At 33.6% G+C, this 19,362-nt stretch overlaps 2 protein-coding genes across 5 annotated transcripts in view; both read left to right on the forward strand.

The window, feature by feature from the left end:
* Window positions 1–279: 279 nt before the first annotated feature.
* On the forward strand, window positions 280–13,575 carry LOC118646830. 4 transcript variants are annotated; one of them, XR_004964255.1, is made up of 4 exons: window positions 280–399; window positions 9,628–11,206; window positions 11,721–13,400; window positions 13,472–13,575. XR_004964255.1 is itself a non-coding variant. In XM_036290563.1 (3 exons), exons 2-3 carry the CDS (start codon window positions 9,932–9,934, stop codon window positions 11,730–11,732), a joined length of 1,287 nt encoding a protein of 428 aa, XP_036146456.1. In that variant the 5' UTR covers window positions 280–399; window positions 9,628–9,931; the 3' UTR covers window positions 11,733–13,575. The 4 variants fall into 4 exon arrangements, 1 of the variants encoding a protein (XP_036146456.1); XR_004964256.1 differs by having other exon boundaries at window positions 11,721–12,965; window positions 13,054–13,575; XR_004964257.1 differs by having other exon boundaries at window positions 11,721–12,965; window positions 13,071–13,575.
* The window catches only part of LOC118646831 (DNA/RNA-binding protein KIN17-like), a 58,406-nt gene continuing 50,831 nt past the window's right edge, over window positions 11,788–19,362 (forward strand). Inside the window, exon 1 of the mRNA XM_036290564.1 lies at window positions 11,788–11,909. The gene's annotated coding sequence lies outside the window, so the exon portion shown is untranslated. The remainder of the gene's footprint in view (window positions 11,910–19,362) is intronic.

The raw sequence follows: 19,362 nt of genomic DNA on the forward strand, positions 1-19,362 counted from the left end.
AGTCAGAAGTAATCAGTTCTCGCGAGCGGTTCACTTTTCTAGTTCAAGTTCTAATTCCATTCCAAATCTAATTCTACTTCTAATTCTAATTCAAGTCTTAAATAATTAATTTAGTATAATTGTTTAGCTACTTAACTTTATATTCTAATTTAACCTTAAGTGTAATTGTAACCAATAATTTTACTTTTATAATAAACTGATAGATTCAGTGACTCGAATTCGTTATTCAATTTCAACATTCCTTAAATCACGTTCAACGTATATCACGCGAGTTTACCATAACTGTGAAGACCGTTTCCTGCGACCGTCCAACCAGAAGGGTCTACACCGAGGGGTAGCCACAACACGACGCCTCCTGAGCCGACCAAGCTGACAGCCAATCAAGAGAGTCACCTAAAGGTAGGATAACAATTCACACATTTCTAATAATAATAAATTCCTATTCACGTTCGCAATGTTCCGTGAAAATGTGCCCTACTAATTCTATTAACTATTCGTCTCCCGGATTGGTCGAGCCGATGCCTATCACGCGCGGCTATTTTGATTGGATAAGCACTGCATGCTGCACCGCGTCATTGTTCTATCAACATCGTATTGATAAAACTTATTACTTGTGCGATAATTGTTACCTCCAAGCTCCCCCCGAGACCCACTTGCTTTACACATACAACTGCGCCACTACATACATATCGGTTTCGGTGACTGCCAAGAATACTGCTCGGTTTGTAATGTATTATTAGCCATCCGCAGTATCTTACACGAGTGTCGCGCCTGTATTAGCATATTTGAGGAATTCCTGCGTTATCTTGAACAGAGCGACGATCTTCCAACTGACTTTACCGAAGCTACTATCGACACGATCTCTGAAGATCCGGTCTGTTAATTTTGTAAATTTGTCCAGTTTCACGAGTCATAGGCCAGTATTCATAGTCGGATCTTATATTTAAGATCATCTTAAGTACTGTCTTAAGATGCCATCAACCAATCACAGAGCTGTATTAGCATCTTAAGACATTGCTTGAGACGATCTCAAAATAAAATTCAACTATGAATACCGGCCATAATCACCTCAGAGTGCAGGGCAGTAGCCGCGATTTCATAATTTGGCCGCGTGCTCGTCCTGCACGTAACACTTGCATTTATTTTCCACTAAAAATCACTAACACATTGGGTGCTTTCCATTTAATGACACAAGTCGACACAAGTGTCGTTCTATCTTTGTTACTCATTGAACATAAAAAAAGATAGAACGATGCTTGTGTCGACTTGTGTTACTAAATGAAAAGCACCCATTATAGGTCTGTTCTTTGGGTACGTTCGGGGAGACACTATTAAGGCCGAAATCACATGGTGCGGAATAGAGCTGCGAAATAGAACGTGCGTCATACTTCTGTGAAGTTAGCCACCCAACTTCGGCTTTATTAATTTTCACTAATTGGTATCGTTTGGTGGTCGTTTGGTGGTGTTTGGTAGTCCAGTCCCATCGTTTGGTGGTTAGCCGTTTTTCTGTAATATCAAAAATAAAATTTGGGTGTGAAGTTAGCCCGACATTGGGTGTTTACGATAATGGCTATCCGAGTAATTTTCTCTAGGACCGAAATATATGATAAGCACAACCATCTACTATCATCATGATTCGTGACAACTCAATGCTGTCCGGTATAGCCAAATCATCACGAGCAAGTTGCGAGTTGCGAGTTCCGTGAGTTTGTAGCAGGTAACCTAAAAAGTACGACAATAATTTGATTATTACAATTAAAAATAATCTGTTTTTAATGTATGTTTTTAATGGTAAGATTATTAACTTCATTAAAATAGTAATTATATAACACAATCATGTATTTTAAAGTATTGTCTAAAGTAATATTAAAGAGATTATTTTATTTACAAATATTTTATTTATTAATTTATCTATCAAGTTTCTATTATAACGTATATCTGACGCATATCTAACGTATATCTATTTATAACAGTATATCTTAATTTACTATGCACTTGTATTACAAATTAAAAAAATTTATTGTAAACATTATTATTAGTTTCACATTAGTGAAATATTCATGCATAATATTTATACATAAAGATATATTATTTTTTAAAATAATGATAACACCATGCAACTTATCATTAACAGTTGTTACAAGAAAGAAAAATATTTATACTTAAATTTTTATTTTACTTGTAATCTAAAAATATTATTAATAATGATTTATTTAGTAATTTTACATAATTTATCTCATTTGTTTCAAAGTGTTAACACCATCCGTTTAATAAAAGATGACTTTTCTAATATATATGTTAGTTAATAAATAATAACATTTATTGAGAATCAATGTTTAATTAAAATATTATATTAGGTTTTGAAATAATACCGTTATGATAGAAACTTGATAGACAAAATAAATATTTGTAATAAAATAAACTCTGATATTACTTAGACAATACTTTAAAAATACATGATTGTGTTACATATAATTACTATTTTAAAGTTAATAATCTTATCATACATTAAAAACAGATTATTTTTAATTGTAATAATCAAATTATTTATGTCGTACTTTTTAGGTTACCTGCTATAAACTCACGGAACTCGCAACTTGCTCGTGATGATTTGGCTATATATACCGGACAGCATTGAGTTGTCACGAATCATGATGATAGTAGATGGTTGTGCTTATCATATATTTCGGTCCTAGAGAAAATTACTCGGATAGCCATTATCGTAAACACCCATTATTTATTTTTGCACCAATTTTAATTTTAAGAAGCTCATTCGATTCGGAATCGTTTGGTGGTCACAAATATGCTAATGAAAACGTTTGGTAGTCAACCGTTTTCGTAGAAATTAGAAAAAACCGTTTTTGAATATCGTCATTGGTTTTGGTATCACTGGATATTCCCCAGATAAATATTATTTATCATACAAATTCACTTTCAAAGGCGTCAACAGATGTAAAATTGTTTGGTGATCACGAATAAACTAATGAAAACGTTTGGTGGTCAACCGTTTTCGTAGAAATTAAAAAAAAAACGTTTTTGAGTGGCATCGTTGCAAAATTTCTCAAACGAATATTATTTTTCATACAATTTCACTTTCAAAGGAGTTATTGGATGTAAAATTGTTTGGTGGACACGAATAAACTAATGAAATCGTTTGGTGGTCATCCGTTTTCCTAAAAATTCGAAAAAACCCAGACAACACGCATGTCTAAAAGACGTCTTTAAGACGTCTTAAAAGAGACTTTACCAAAAGACGTCTTTATGACGTCTAAAATACGTCTTTTTAAGAAATCTTCTTTGAGACGCCATTTAGACGTTTTTACGACGTCTGAGAAAGACGTTTTTAAGACGTCGAATGACGCACATAACCAAATCTGCCGTGTGATGCGATCAAGTCAATCGACGTGCTTATCCCGTATCAATTTTTTAAACTCTCGCATGTATCGCGTGTGTGTTGGGACGTTTTGTCCCGGTTTGCTGTGTAACGCAGCCGAGTGTGGATACGTTAATACAAACTTTTTAACTCTCGTACGTATCGCGTATGTAGGCTGTTATTGGAAATAATTAACCTTTCTGACATTTTTGACAACAGTTTTTGACAATTAACAAACCGGACGATAATAGTGTTGCGCTTAAGTTGCTGTAAAATATGTGACTGAATCCAGTATCTCTGTAAAATTCTGTAATTTCCAATCACGAAAACATGAAATAAAATTAAAATATATAATATAAAATTTTTTATTTATAAAAAAAACTTTTAAATAATAAAATAAAAATAATGAAATATGTATTAAATATAAAGTATTTTGTTTAAAATAATTAAAAATAAAAAATAATAAACCTAGCTTTTGGAATCCTTGGCGGAAAAATTTTCTAAAAGTGTGTTTCAAATTTAGCATTTTTCTGTAAAACCTACAAAAAAATGCTAGAATTGGAACACTTTTGTAAATTTTTGTAGTTTTTTAGAGATTTTGTAGAAATTTTTTTGCCAGGGATGTCTAAATAATTTTTATATAAGACGTCTCAAAAACGTCATAAATAAAAAAAATTAGACGTCTTTTAGACGTCTTAAAAACGTCTTAAATCGGGTCATAAGACGTCTTAAAGACGTCTAAAAGATGTCTTTCTGATAGTTTTATAAGACGTCTTATAGTAATATAAGACGTCTTTTAGACGTCTTTAAGACGTCATAATGTTCTCTGGGAACCGTTTACAATTGGCATCATTATAAACTCACTAGGCAAATATTATTTTCGTACAAATTCAAAGGCATTATTGGATGTAAAATCGTTTGATGGTCACGAATATATTAATGAAAACGTTTGGTGGTCAATCGTTTTCTTTAATATTGCAGAAAAAATGCTGCCGAATGGCCTTGCTGTAAAACTCCCTAGAGAGATTTTAATTTTTTAAACAAATTTACTTCACAAAGGATTATTCGATGCGTAATCGTTTGGTGGTCGCTAATTTCGTAATTGAAACGTTTAGTGGTTAATGTCGTCGTGAAGAAAAAGTAAATAACGACGTGCGCGCGTTTCATGCGGATAGGTCATTACACGACATTGCGGAATTAGCGGAAAAAATTTCATTTTTCTACCAATTTCACTTTGCGAGGGGTCATTTGACGCGTAATCGTTTGGTGGTCGCAAATTTCGTAATTAAAACGTTTGGTAGTTCATCTTGTCGTCAAAGAACCTGAATAACTGCGTGCGCGCGTTTCATGCGGATAGGTCATTACACGACAACGCGAAATTAGCGGAAAAAGTTTCATTTTTCTACCAATTTAATTTTGTGAGGGGTCATTCAACGCGTAATCGTTTGGTGGTCGCGAATTGTGTAATTAAAATGTTTAGTGGTTCGTCTTGTCGTCAAAAAAAGCTAAATGACCGCGTGGGACTTTTCGTTAGGTTATAAGTCATGTCACACTTTGGAATCATCGACATATAGAATGGACTAAAAGCATTGCGATAGGTTAGCGCGCGCCTGCTTTAGAGTGAGAGGTACTACACCTGAGGCCTATGTTTGTCTCTTTTGCAAGCTTCTGATTTGTTATTTCGTCTCCCTCCATTCACGGAGGAGGACGAAATAACAAATCAGAAGCTTGCAAGAGAGACAAACATAGGCCTCAGGTGTAGTACCTCTCACTCTAAAGCAGGCGCGCGCTTGCCCATTGAAATGCTCAGTCCATTCTATATGTCGATGTTTGGAATTAGCTTAACAAATCTTATTTTTATATCAATTTGACTTTGCAAGGAGTCATTCGATGCGTAATCGTTTGGTGGTTGCGAATATAATAACGAAAACGTTTGGTGGTCATGCGTTTTCTTAAAAATTTGAAAAAACCGTTTACGATTGGCATCATTGTAAACTCACTAGGCAAATATTTTTCGTACAAATTCACTTTCAAAAGCATTATTGGATGTAAAATCGTTTGGTGGTCACGAATATATTAATGAAAACGTTTGGTGGTCAATCGTTTTCTTTAATATTGCAGAAAAAATGCTGCCGAATGGCCTTGCTGTAAAACTCCCTAGAGAGATTTTAATTTTTCAAACAAATTTACTTCACAAAGGATTATTCGATGCGTAATCGTTTGGTGGTCGCTAATTTCGTAATTAAAACGTTTGGTGGTTAATGTCGTCGTGAAAAAAAGGTAAATAACAACGTGCGCGCGTTTCATGCGGATAGGTCATTACACGACATTGCGGAATTAGCGGAAAAAATTTCATTTTTCTACCAATTTCACTTTGCGAGGGGTCATTCAACGCGTAATCGTTTGGTGGTCGCAAATTTCGTAATTAAAACGTTTGGTAGTTCATCTTGTCGTCAAAGAACCTGAATGACTGCGTGCGCGCGTTTCATGCGGATAGGTCATTACACGACATCGCGGAATTAGCGGAAAGTTTCATTTTTCTACCAATTTAATTTTGCGAGGGGTCATTCAACGCGTAATCGTTTGGTGGTCGCGAATTTCGTAATTAAAATGTTTAGTGGTTCGTCTCGTCGTCAAAAAAAGCTAAATGACCGCGTGGGACTTTTCGTTAGGTTAGGTTATAAGTCATGTCACACTTTGGAATCATCGACATATAGAATGGACTAAGCATTGCGATAGGTTAGCGCGCGCCTGCTTTAGAGTGAGAGGTACTACACCTGAGGCCTATGTTTGTCTTTTTTGCAAGCTTCTGATTTGTTATTTCGTCCCCCTCCATTCACGGAGGAGGACGAAATAACAAATCAGAAGCTTGCAAGAGAGACAAACATAGGCCTCAGGTGTAGTACCTCTCACTCTAAAGCAGGCGCGCGCTTGCCCATCGCAATGCTCAGTCCATTCTATATGTCGATGTTTGGAATTAGCTTAACAATCTTATTTTTCTATCAATTTGACTTTGCAAGGAGTCATTCGATGCGCAATCGTTTGGTGGTTGCGAATATAATAACGAAAACGTTTGGTGGTCATGCGTTTTCTTAAAATTCGAAAAAACCGTTTACGATTGGCATCATTGTAAACTCACTAGGCAAATATTTTTTGTACAAATTCACTTTCAAAGGCATTATTGGATGTAAAATCGTTTGGTGGTCACGAATATATTAATGAAAACGTTTAGTGGTCAATCGTTTTCTTTAATATTGCAGAAAAAATGCTGCCGAATGGCCTTGCTGTAAAACTCCCTAGAAAGATTTTAATTTTCAAGCAAATTTACTTTGCAAAGGATTATTCAATGCGTAATTGTTTGGTGATCGCTAATTTCGTAATTAAAACGTTTGGTGGTTAATGTTGTCGTGAAAAAAAAGATAAATGACGACGTACGCGCGTTTCATGCGGATAGGTTATTACACGACCTCGCGGAATTAGCGGAAAAAATTTCATTTTTCTACCAATTTGACTTTGCAAGGGGTCATTCGACGCGTAATCGTTTGGTGGTCGCGAATTTCGTAATTAAAATGTTTGGTGGTTTGTCTCGTCGTCAAAAAAGCTAAATGATTGCGTGGGACTTTTCATTAGGGTTAGGTCATGTCACACTTTAGAATTTGCTGAACAAATTTTGTTTTTCTCTACCAATTTGACTTTGTAAGGGGTCATTCGATGCGTAATTGTTTGGTGGTTGCGAATTTCGTAATTAAAATGTTTGGTGGTTTGTCTCGTCGTCAAAAAAGCTAAATGATTGCGTGGGACTTTTCATTAGGGTTAGGTCATGTCACACTTTAGAATTTGCTGAACAAATTTTGTTTTTCTCTACCAATTTGACTTTGTAAGGGGTCATTCAATGCGTAATCGTTTGGTGGTCGCAAATATCATAACAAAAACGTTTAGTGGTCATCCGTTTTTGTAAAAATTCGATAAAACCATTTTTGATTGGCATCATTGTAAAATCACTAAAAAAATATTATTTTTTATACAAATTCACTTTCAAAAACATTATTGGATATAAAATCGTTTGGTGGTTACGAATATATAAATTAAAACGTTTGGTGGTCAACCGTTTTCTTTAATATTACAGAAAAAATGCTTCCGAATGGCCTTGCTGTAAAACTCCCTAGAACCATTTTAATTTTTCAAGCAAATTTACTTCGCAAAGGATTATTCGATGCGTAATTGTTTGGTGGTCGCAAATTTTATAAAAAAAACATTTGGTGGTTAACCGTTTCGTTAAAAAGTAAACAAAACCCGTTTGCGTTCTATCCCAGTGAACACATTTTATAGCGGCAATAACATGGAAGTTACATGTAATTTAACATTGTTATTCTTGTGATATGTAGGTGCTATATGACATGGAAATAACCTGTTACGTAATATTTGTTATATGCAAGTAATCTAGCTGTTATACATCGTTTTGGCGTTACAGTTATTCAACAAAAATTGTATAATCGTAACATAACACGTTTGTATCAATGTTATTACGGAACGATGCGTCGTAGTTGACTTAGAAATCAGACAACATTATAACATCCTGAATGACAGATCTATTTGATAATAAAAAAAATTATTATAAAGATGTTTTCAAAAATAACGGTTTGTCTACAATTACTGCGCACAAAAAATGCACAAAATCGAAATTCATCATGTGCTGAATAAAAACAGAATAATAAATGTATACCATTCAATTTTTTCTTAGAATTACGATCTATATAGTTAACCATCTAATTAATCATTTGAACGCTTCAAAGATTAGTGCTAAATAGATCGCAATTTCCATCAAATTAATTATTAAGGTTATGGAAAAAGATAAATTTAACAATGAAATTAATAAGTAAATAAATTCATGCTATTTATTTTTAATATGTTTTGCAAAATTTAATTGCTTTTATAAAAAATAATATAGTTGCGTCAGTTTATAACATATAAGTATATGTAGACAATAACAAGTACCCATATCGATGAGTCAAATTGGCGTAGCAGGTAGAGTACAAGGTTCGTCATCCTAAGGTCCCGGGTTCAAACCTAGCAGCGACAAGTACGAATAAAATAAAAAATTACATAATTTAAATTTAATTAATTAATAAAAATTTATTCTAAATGTAGTGTGCTGTTGATAAAAATAATTTAAAAAAAATGAAATTTTTATTTTATTTTATTTTTCTTTGTAACTGTTGTGTAACGGTTAGATAACATGTAATTATAACATGTTATATTGCTGAGTCGGAAATTGTAACTTACATGTAAGTTACGTGTAATTTCAGAGTAACGTAACCTGTTATATTCGGTTACATTGCTGTTACACTGCTGCTATATTACTGTGTTCACTGGGATAGGTATAAATTGGTGCTCGGATTGGTCGTTTGTTGGACTCGTGTTAGCCCGGATCTACAATAGTGTAGTAAGCCTTAGGGCCACAGCACAAACTCTTTTATAACGCGTTACGTTACGTTAAGTACTGCATACGAACCTAAGTTGTACTTAAAATTTAACTTAAATCAACGCACAAAGAAATTCTTAACGTAAAAAAATAAGAACTTACGTTAAAAGTTTCTTTGTGCGTTGATGTAAGTTTAATTTTAAGTATGAACTTAGGTTTATGGAGCACTTAACGTAACGTAACGTGTTACGAAAAAGCTTGTGCGGTGGCTTTTACATCAACGTGTTGTCAACAAATAGATGTTGTCAGAAGGATAAAACATGTATAGTTAACTTATATTTTTATAAATAAATATGAAGTTTTACCATTTTTTTTATATTTTTTACTATTTTTATAATGCGCGCAAAATAGTATGTAGACTAACTTATTAAAAAATCTGTTTTTGCTCTGTTTGTATAAAATAAAAAATTTTTTAAATGTCATTTTTTATAATCTTTTAGTTATTAATATGCCACATTGTTTCCATAAGTGTATTTTTTTTGTTCTGACGTTTTAATCTACGTTTCTTAAAGATTTAATTTACACTTTTGTCACTCTTTTGTTACATTATAATTAACTTTCCCTTTACACTTGATTTATGCTCCATTAATTGTAGAGATAAAAAAGATATGATGGGATATTATTTGGATGTAATAGGATATCGTAAGATATTAATGAATATCTTACAATATCTTATAATATTTTAAGATATTTTTTGGGATATCGAAATATATTAATAAGATATCATATGATATCTTAAGATATTTTACGATATTTTAAGATATTTTTGTAGGATATCCCGGGAGCTACTCATTGAGATATCCGTGGGATTGCCTTCGTCTGTCTGGGATAATTTGGGATATCCTCAGGATAAAGTGTGCTGTGTGGGTTACGGCCGGCTAGGCCGTTATTTGTTCTCGGAAGTCTGTATTAAATTAAATCTCTCTGATAAAAGCGTGTGAGACATTAAAGTGGATAGACCTAACCTCCCCGGTGGGCTGGGGCCGGCGGATGGCCACGTGCCATCCCCGCCTTCGCCTCCATATGAAGAGATATCGAACGATCTGAAGAAATTTTGCACACAAATCAGTAAAAATATGTCTCAAGAAGAAGTCATGGATATAAGCCCGGTGGAAATAACGTCTGCAAAGAGAGCTCTTTCAACAGAAGGTGAGTCGGACAATCGTCAGCCTCCCCCCAAAAATCAAAAGAAGATCCGAAAGCCCCCTTCCAAGGAGGCTAAGGAACATGAGGCAGCCTCAACTTCATCTGAAATAGTGACCGGCACGCAGTCCAAGGACCTCCCAGTGAAATATGGTGCCTTTACAAAGGCCCCATATGTTTTACACTTTAGACTGCCCTCCTCAAAGACGGACAAGGAAAAGACGAGAAAGAGGACCTCCCTGCTAAAGGTATCAAAAATGCTTGCTAATGCCAACGTCAAATTTTTGAATCTAAGAAACTATTCGTTCGACATGTGGGTGGCTACTTTTCCCACGAAAACGGCAGCTAATGCAGTACTCTCTAATAAATATATAAAAGATGCAGGCTTTGCTGTTTTTATTCCGGCATACAAGCTAACACGCAAGATGGTCATCAGAAATATTCCTATAGAATTTTCTCTAGAAGAAATAAAGAAGGCAATAGAGGAGGAAAACTCCGACATTATGATACATAATATTTTTAGATTAAAGAAGAAGGATCGCACCACTGCCCTATGGACCGACTCAGAAAATATATGTGTGCAAAAAATGGGGGAGGACATCCCAGAGAGCCTCCTTATCATGCGCACAATAAACACAGTCACACCCTACATCTCATCGGTCAGACTATGTTATAAATGTGGCTATTTTGGTCACATTAGCAAATACTGCGAAAGGAATCCAAGATGTCTTCAATGTGGAGAGAGTGATCACCAAAGCTCAAAGGATCAGCCGTGCCAAAAGGAAAAAAAATGCATAAACTGCTCCGGTTCTCATTCAACCACAGATAGAGAGTGCCCTCTTTACGTTAGAAACGCTGAAATAGCAAGAGTGATGGCTTATGATAATCTCTTTGAGGCCAAAACTCTGGTTATCAGGCAAGAAAAGAAGACACCTGTAATAACACCGCCGAAAACAATCAAGAATTTTCCCCTTCTCCCACAAAAGAAGGGAGTGTCTTTGGTCGACAATCCGGCTATGTTCCAGTCATCAGTCAAGAGCGATCGGTTATGGACACAATTATTCACCCATTGCGCGGCAGAGGTTAAGGCTAGAGCGTACCGCCTGCTGGACTGGCTGCTGGAATTAGAAGAAATTGATGACCTATTTGACAGGATGGAGAAGACTTTGGAAAACCACAAGATAGTAGTGGAACACACAAAACAAAAAGTTAGGCAATAATCTTAAATATAATTTGAATACATAAGGAAAAAGGAGAAAGAGAGAGAGGAAGGAAAGGAATTTTCTCTTTTCTTTTCTCTCTATATATCTTGTTCAGAGAACTTAAAGAAGAATTTTATATATATATATCTTTTTTTTCTTTTTCCCTTTCTTTCTCTCCCCTCCCCTTTATCTTTTATTTATATTTTTTTCTTTTCTCTTTTCTTTTTCTTCCTTCTCTTTTTCTTCTTTATCTTTTTTTTATTTTGTTTTCATTCCTTTTTCATATTTTTTTATTTATTTTATTTTTTTATATTTTTATTTTTATTAGGATATACCAATCCCTGCTTTTGTTACAAAACTCACATAATTTAAATCCTAACCATAATGGCTTACGGCAGAATATCTAATTCGGATAACTGCAATAACTTTAATTTTATTCAATGGAACGCAAAATCTCTATTACATAGGTTCCACGATATGGAAAAGCAGAGCACAATTTATAAGGCATTTGTTATTTCAGAGACTTGGCTAACTAATCAAAATACTTTCCTCTTGAGAGGATTTGACATAATTAGGAAGGACAGAGAGAACAGAAAAGGCGGCGGAGTGGCGATAATTGTGTCTCACTCTCTTAAGTATCGAGCCATCCAGATACCATACGATTGCTTAGGCAAGATAGAGGTTTGTGCGGCGGAAATTTTTCTTGTCGGTGAGTCTTTAATACTAATAGCATGTTACCGCCCTCCTAATTTAGGAGTTATTACAGATGACGAATGGAGTAGATTTATTAATCAATTTGGAAACCATATTTTGGTTATTTTTGCCGGAGATTTTAATGCTCACAATGGGCATTGGGGCTTGAATTATTCATGCCCAAACGGTAGAAATTTATGATCGGCTATTGAGGATTCGGATTTTGCACTGGTTGGGGATGGTTCTCCAACTTTTTGTGGTGACGCTATTAGAAGCCCTTCTACTATCGACCTCACTATTTGTCATGTATCTATGCTACCTAAAATCTAAAGAACGGTCCTCCCAGACGCATGGGGTAGCGATCATTTCCCGATCTGTGTCGAAACATTCTATTCCCAAAATATAGCAAAAAACCGATGAAAAGGCCCCCACTATATAATAAGTCAACCAACTGGAAAAATTTCCAAATAATTATGGATGCTGATGTCAAAAATCTTATTACAGACCAAGAAAATGATGTTCTTAGTATATACACTAAGCATATACACAACTTTTGTGGCCTCAATCGAAAAGGCTGTAAAGGAAGCATCAGCCCCGCTTAAGGACCGCCTTTCCATAGGCCCTCCTCCGTGCTTATGGTGGTCAAGAGAATGCGACAATCTCGTCAATGATAGAAAACTGGCATGGCACAGATTTAACATCACGAGAAATTACGAAGATTTTGAGCGCTACAAACAGCAATGTGCATTAACGAAAAAAGGACTGCGCAGAATTAAATATGAAAAGTTTAAAGAATTCAATGAATCAATTAAAAAAGACACCAGCCCAACATTTATCTGGAACACTGTTAAAAAATTTGATTCAAGATGGAACCGTATTGAAAACAGTCAGTCAATATCCGAAGATAAGATTGAAACAATCTCCAAACAAATAGACGAACTCTTTCCCCCTTGGGTCCCTCCCCCCACGCCAGATCTTATGTCTCCAGGATCAGATAACTTTATGGACCTTCCTTTTACTCACGAGGAACTAACTTGGGCTATAGAGTCAGTTAACGTGAAATCGAGTCCAGGTATCGATAGAATTGATTACAAAATTATTAAAAATTTCTCCCCGATGGGCAGATCGGTTCTTCTTAGAATTTTTAATCTGATTTTTAGAAAAGGTCTTTTTCCAGAAGAATGGAGGAAATATCTAGTTTGCTTCATTCCTAAAACAGGCAAAAACAAGTTCCGCCCAATTTCGTTGTCATCGTACCTAGGAAAGATAATGGAAAGAATGATTACCAATCGTCTTCTTTGGTGGTTGGAAGTCAATAACGTTCTCCCGTCCTCACAATTTGGCTTCCGTAAGCAAAAATCCTGTATGGATAATTTGTCAATTCTTTACGCTGATATTATTGGGGGTTTTGAAGAAAAGAGGAATGTTCCTGCGGTTTTCCTAGACATCAAGGCCGCCTATGACAACGTTCTACCGAATATATTAATCAATAATTTACTGGAAATAGGTATTCCTCCTCTTACTCGTCAATTTATATTTAATTTAACATCTTTTAGGCGTGTATCTTGTCGATTTCAGGAATTAGACGTCAAAAGATATGCATATAAAGGCCTTCCGCAAGGAAGTGTCTTAAGTCCTATTCTATACACACTGTATGTCCAAGATTTGGATAGATATTGCCAGAAGGAAATTAATATTTTACAATATGCCGACGATGTCTGTCTCTACTCCTCCCAATTCTCGGAGAACGGAGGAATCAGGGCCCTTGAGGCTTCAGGCAAAAGAATTAATATATTCCTGTCACATTCCACACAGCACACTTTATCCTAGGAATGTCCCTAGGATGTCATTTTGGGATATCGCAATATCGTTGGATATCCGTGGACCGTCTGCGATATCCAAGGGATATCCAAGGGATGCACAAATATCCACCGATTTGACATCCTGCAGATATCTCAAACGATATCTAGAGGATGTCCAAGGGATTTCCTGAGATATCGTAATATACCCTAGTAAAAAAATTTGTTAGAATTAAAAAAATTATTTTCAGGATTTCTGATAAATATTCCAATTTTTTATAAGAATTGAAACATTTCTCGGAAAAACTTTAAAAATAAAAAATTGTGATTAATTTAGAAAATTTTTGAATATTTCTAAGTATTTTTGAGAGTTTCTAAGAATTGAAAAAAACTTGAACAAAAAATAAAAAATTCTAATTATTTTTACGGTAATCTTGTAAAAGGAAGAAGACTATAACAACATGTTTCAGCCAAGCCACAGTCGTACCCGTTAAAGCATGTTTAATCTCTATATCTGAAAAAACGGTCACCCATCTAAGTGTCAACCATCGCCGACGTTGCTTGACTTCGAAGACCGTACGCATCCTAACGCCACGTGATAATCCATGAACACTTCTTGTCTATGCATACATATTTGTTATGCATACATATCATTACAATAGATGTTATCAGAAGGATGAAATATGTATAGTTAAATTATATTTTTATGAATAAATATGAAGTTTTAGTTTTTTATTCATTTTTACATATGCGTGCAAAATAGCATGTGGAATAACTTATTAAAAAGTTTGTTTTTGCTCTGTTTGTATAAAATCAAAAAAATTTTTTAATGTCATTTTTTATAATTTTTTAGTATTATTAATATATACCACATTATTTCGATAAGTGTACTTTCTTTATGTTCTGTTTTAATTTACGTTTCTTAGAGATTTAATTAACGCTTTTGTCACTCGTTTATTATATTATAATTCACTTTTCTTTTACACTTGATTTACGCTCTATTAATTGTAGAGATAAAGGATATGATGGAACCCAGCAAACACCAAATATAAATGCAATATAACGTGAGAGTAACATGTAATATAACAGACGTTACACTTTATTTATATTATAGTTACGAAACTTTACTACATATATGTGATGTAACAAAGTTATGAAGCTATAATATTACTTTGTTATTTGTATGTTACAATAACCGGACAGTGATGTAACCACAATGTTGCGTGGTTACACAACAATTGTTTTACTTATGTTATATAAATATTATAAAATTTGAATTTTGTGAGACTCTAACCTCAATCGCACAACGTACATCTCGTGCATTAGGCGCGCTTTCCCCTAGTGGATGCTATAATGACGAAAGAGAGACGTTGTTTTCTTGCAACTTGACTTTAATCAGGTAATCCTTTATGTTTTTTAAGTCAACATTTATTAAAGATTATATAAAAAGGTGTAGAAAATGTTGCTGCATTTAATTAACATATATTAATTTTCTTATATATAATATACATCATAGATAACTTGTTATAATCTTTCCTACATGTTTTGTAGGTTATGTTTAGTCAGCAACAACAATATAGATTTATAAGTTATAACCGCCTTTATATATTTTTTATTTTTGATATTACATGTTAATTCGATGCAACATGTATTGTGGAATTGACGGTACATTGATAATTATACAATTTAGATCCATCATACAATTTCGATAAAATTGTATACGCTGCTTATTCGATGCATTTTTGCACAAAATGAACAAAAAAGTATGGCAGATAAAAGTTCTACTCTATCTTGCGAAGCAATAAATTTATCGTTAAAGTTAAAACTAACAGATATGTATATTATCAAATCTATTATTGACAAAATGTATAGCGATATGTTTCTTGTTTTGATCTGCACAACTACATATTTTTATATTTAAATAATGTATTTCTTAAGTAAATTTAAAGATAATTTATTATTCGGGCTGCTAGTTTTACATACATTTCTGCAAAAGTCACATAGCATATGTGTAAATCATACAATATATAAAGGCAGTTATAAACTTATAAATATAATTTATAAAGACGTATCATATTAAAACTAATTTTATATTACAGGATTCTGCCAATTATTCCTACATCATTCGGACAACTGTTCTTCTTAAAATTTAAAAGAACGTAAAGAATAACTGAAGTTTATAAAAGTTGAAGAAATTTTCACAAGGATTAGAACAGGTAAGAATAAATTATAGCCATTATATGTTTTTAGAATAAAACCCAGCAAATTAGAGATAGGAATAATCAAATGTTCCTTCTCAAGTTCCACTTTTGTGCACATTTCCAGAATAATCATACGCACATTCACTGGTCATTCTTAAATTATTCTATAAATAAAAATATCTTATTTTGTCTTTCGTCTCATATATGCCTATTTTGTAGTCTTTCGTCTTATATATGCCTCAATTTACAAACAATTAAGTTAGAGAATCAAAAATATAAATAAAAATTCTGAATGTGATCATTGTGAATGTATGAAAAGAATTGTATTAATTAGAATAAATTATTTTGGGAACAACAGAGTATTTAAATACTTACTTTTTAGTTTTTAATGTAACTAAGAGCTTTATCAGTATAATTCTGAGGCGTATATCTGGCTGACACAAAATGCATAACAGTTACTAAATGACTAAGACCTACAGATAATCTTTGACATTCATAAACATATTTCCTATATTACAGCCTGCGACCACATCATCGGCAGGTTAGTTGAGTGACATTAGTCTGTATACTTTGTTGTAATTGTTTCAGATCAGATTTCGCTTTTTATTTATTTTAGTAATCTAAAAAAGATGGTTGTACGATACCTTTAAGAGTCACATAGTTGCAATACAATATTAAAATAAAATTATAACATTTGTCATTATTCTCTTACCTAGCCTGCCATAAGATAATGACATACTTGAAGAACTAGGAGGTACACCTTTGGATAATCCTTTTGATATGAATTGCTCTGCCAATTCTTTATATAATGGTTCGCTAAGCTTAAACAGAGACAAACTTCGGTGAATTTTTTATCAATAGCATACACCAGCTTACAAGAAAGAGAATTTTGGTGTAACAGCCAACAATTTTTTAATAATGTATTAATAAAATTTCTTACTGCTTCTCTTTAAAATTCGAATAATAAATATGATAATAATGATAATCTCATCAAATTGCTTGTTCTTTATTAAATCTTTTGCGAAGGTTTTCTCGAAACAAGTTAGATTGTAATATAGATATTTTCTCACACAAAAAAATAAACTGTTCACTTCATCCTATAACTTTTTTGGTAAAATTATGTTATTTGATACCTTCAAGGTCCACATATTCTGTTCGGCACACTGTAAATTCCAAGCTGTGAGGTTAATCTCTCTTTTATATCTTTCTTTCCTTACTCGTCTACTCTTTCTTCTACTTTAATCTCAAATAAAGTGTTTCTTCCTTTCTTGCTTTTAATATAACTAAAAATAAAACATAACACAAAGTATTAATCTTATCTCAGAATACTTACTCCATACAAAAAAATAAAAATTTTGTGAGACTTATCTGATTATACAACCCATTGTGTTAGACTAAACTTCAAATTAAGCACAGTCGTATTTTCCTTCACGATGTAAAATATGCAAATTATGCATAAAACTAAAAACTGACTCGCTGCTAACCTCGCGCACGTCATCATGTTGCGGCGTTGCGTCGGTTGCGCGTGCACCAGCGTGCAAAATAGCGAGATGCGTACATGCGCATGACGGTTTATTCGTACCAATCCTCGAATATTCTAAATACGTATTTAATGTTCTATATATGAATTAGTGTATTGGTGAGCGTTATATAATATTATTTATTATTTTCTTTTTACAGAAAACTGAACTTAAATGGAAGCGCTTGCACTCATGTCACCAGGGGCTGTAATCTCTTATGTATTTTTCGTGACCAGCGTTTGTTGCGCCACCGCTGTAAGCGAACCCGCCGAACCGAACTAAAATGCAATATGGCCGTCTAAAATCAACATGGCCGTAGTAATGAGTTCCGTTCAACAAGCAAAGTAAAGTGAAGCAAAGCTTACGAGCGAAGAAGGAGGTTATTTCTTACGAACGGAATAATTTAAAACTGATGGTATGTAATCGCAATTCCGCTTACAGAAACAGCTTTTTTCTCGCTGCGATTTAATTTGTGGTATGGTATAAAGAGACTTTTTTTTTTAGACACCAGTAACTGTTCCAATGTGTACACCAGCCTTCGACACCATATAGAATAAAGATGCTGTCAGAGGAGTTAGATGAGGGAGCTACAACCAAGAAAAAGCAATCTGTGATCACATTACTTAGCTTCGACAAACGATGACCTAAGTTCAACTGATTGTAGGCTCTTACGTCCACGTGGAATCAGCTGCTCCTTTGCAACTTGCAACAGGCTAAGGCTGCGTTCCGATATTAATTGTCAGTACTGAAAATCTACAGTATATGTGACGTAAACTATAGATTTTCAGTACTGGCAGTGAATATCGAAACGCAGCCTAAGTTACGAAGAAGCAGCTGATTCCACATGAACGTAAGAAAGAGGCTACAATCAGTTGAACTTTGGTCATCGTTTGTCGAAGCTGAAGGAGAAACAACGTGATTTAGAGAATAAGGTGCTCTGTCACATAGAATGTAATTCTATTATAAAAACATGTAATGGTTCCATAAAATAAATAAGTTCAAAAAATTTATTAAATATTAATTTGAATGTGTATGTATGTGCATGTGTGTACGTACGGGTCAATGGATGGGAAGGGGAGTGAGGTGAAAGGGGAAAGAGCGGCCATATTGCATTTTAGTTCGGTTCGGCGGGTTCGCTTACAGCGGTGGCGCAACAAACGCTGGTCACGAAAAATACATAAGAGATTACAGCCCCTGCATGTCACTATCATGTCCTGACAATTTCGGATTTTATAAAACTATAGGAGACGTGATTGACGTTGAGATTGTGATTGACAGCTGGAGCAAAGCTATAATTTAGTTCAACATTACGTGAAGTTTATTTAATGTTTTTCTCTTATTTTCCCTCGTTTTTTATGTTTTTAAAAATTATTTTTAAAATATATTTACTAATAATCATAAAGTATAATATGTATACATTTGTTTAGATATAAGTTTATTTTGTTGATAAATATATGTGTTAAATATATTAAGAAGTTTATTGAAAAGACTATTTTTAATGTTATCTTTTTCCTTTATAATTATATCTATCCTTTATAATTTTAGAACTTACAATTTTCAGGAAGTCAAGTTCTTAAATTAATTTTACATAAAACAACGAAATTGCATTCAAAAGTATTTTTTGTTTTATGTAAACTTAATTTAAGTACTTAACCTCCTGGGAATTATGTGCTAAAATATATACATGTACATATATAACAACACTGTAATTATTTTTTATAACAGCAATATAATAGTTTATATTGCCATTACAAAACATCTCGGTTATAGTTATATAACAGTTCAGTTCTACGCTATATTTATGTTATGTAACTACAACATCACATGAGTAGGAAATTATAACTAACAGGAATGTTACATGTAACGTTCATGTAATATTACCTGTTACATTCCGTTTTATTGCAGCAATGTAATGGTTATATATTGGTGTTTGCTGGGAATATTATCTG

This window comes from Monomorium pharaonis, chromosome 8, assembly GCF_013373865.1.
Source record: "Monomorium pharaonis isolate MP-MQ-018 chromosome 8, ASM1337386v2, whole genome shotgun sequence".
Lineage (NCBI taxonomy): Eukaryota > Metazoa > Arthropoda > Insecta > Hymenoptera > Formicidae > Monomorium > Monomorium pharaonis.

What these genes read in the sequence shown, in the direction of transcription:
- LOC118646830 (XM_036290563.1), top strand. Translation starts at nt 9,932, where the DNA reads ATGTCTCAAGAAGAAGTCATGGATATAAGCCCGGTGGAAATAACGTCT.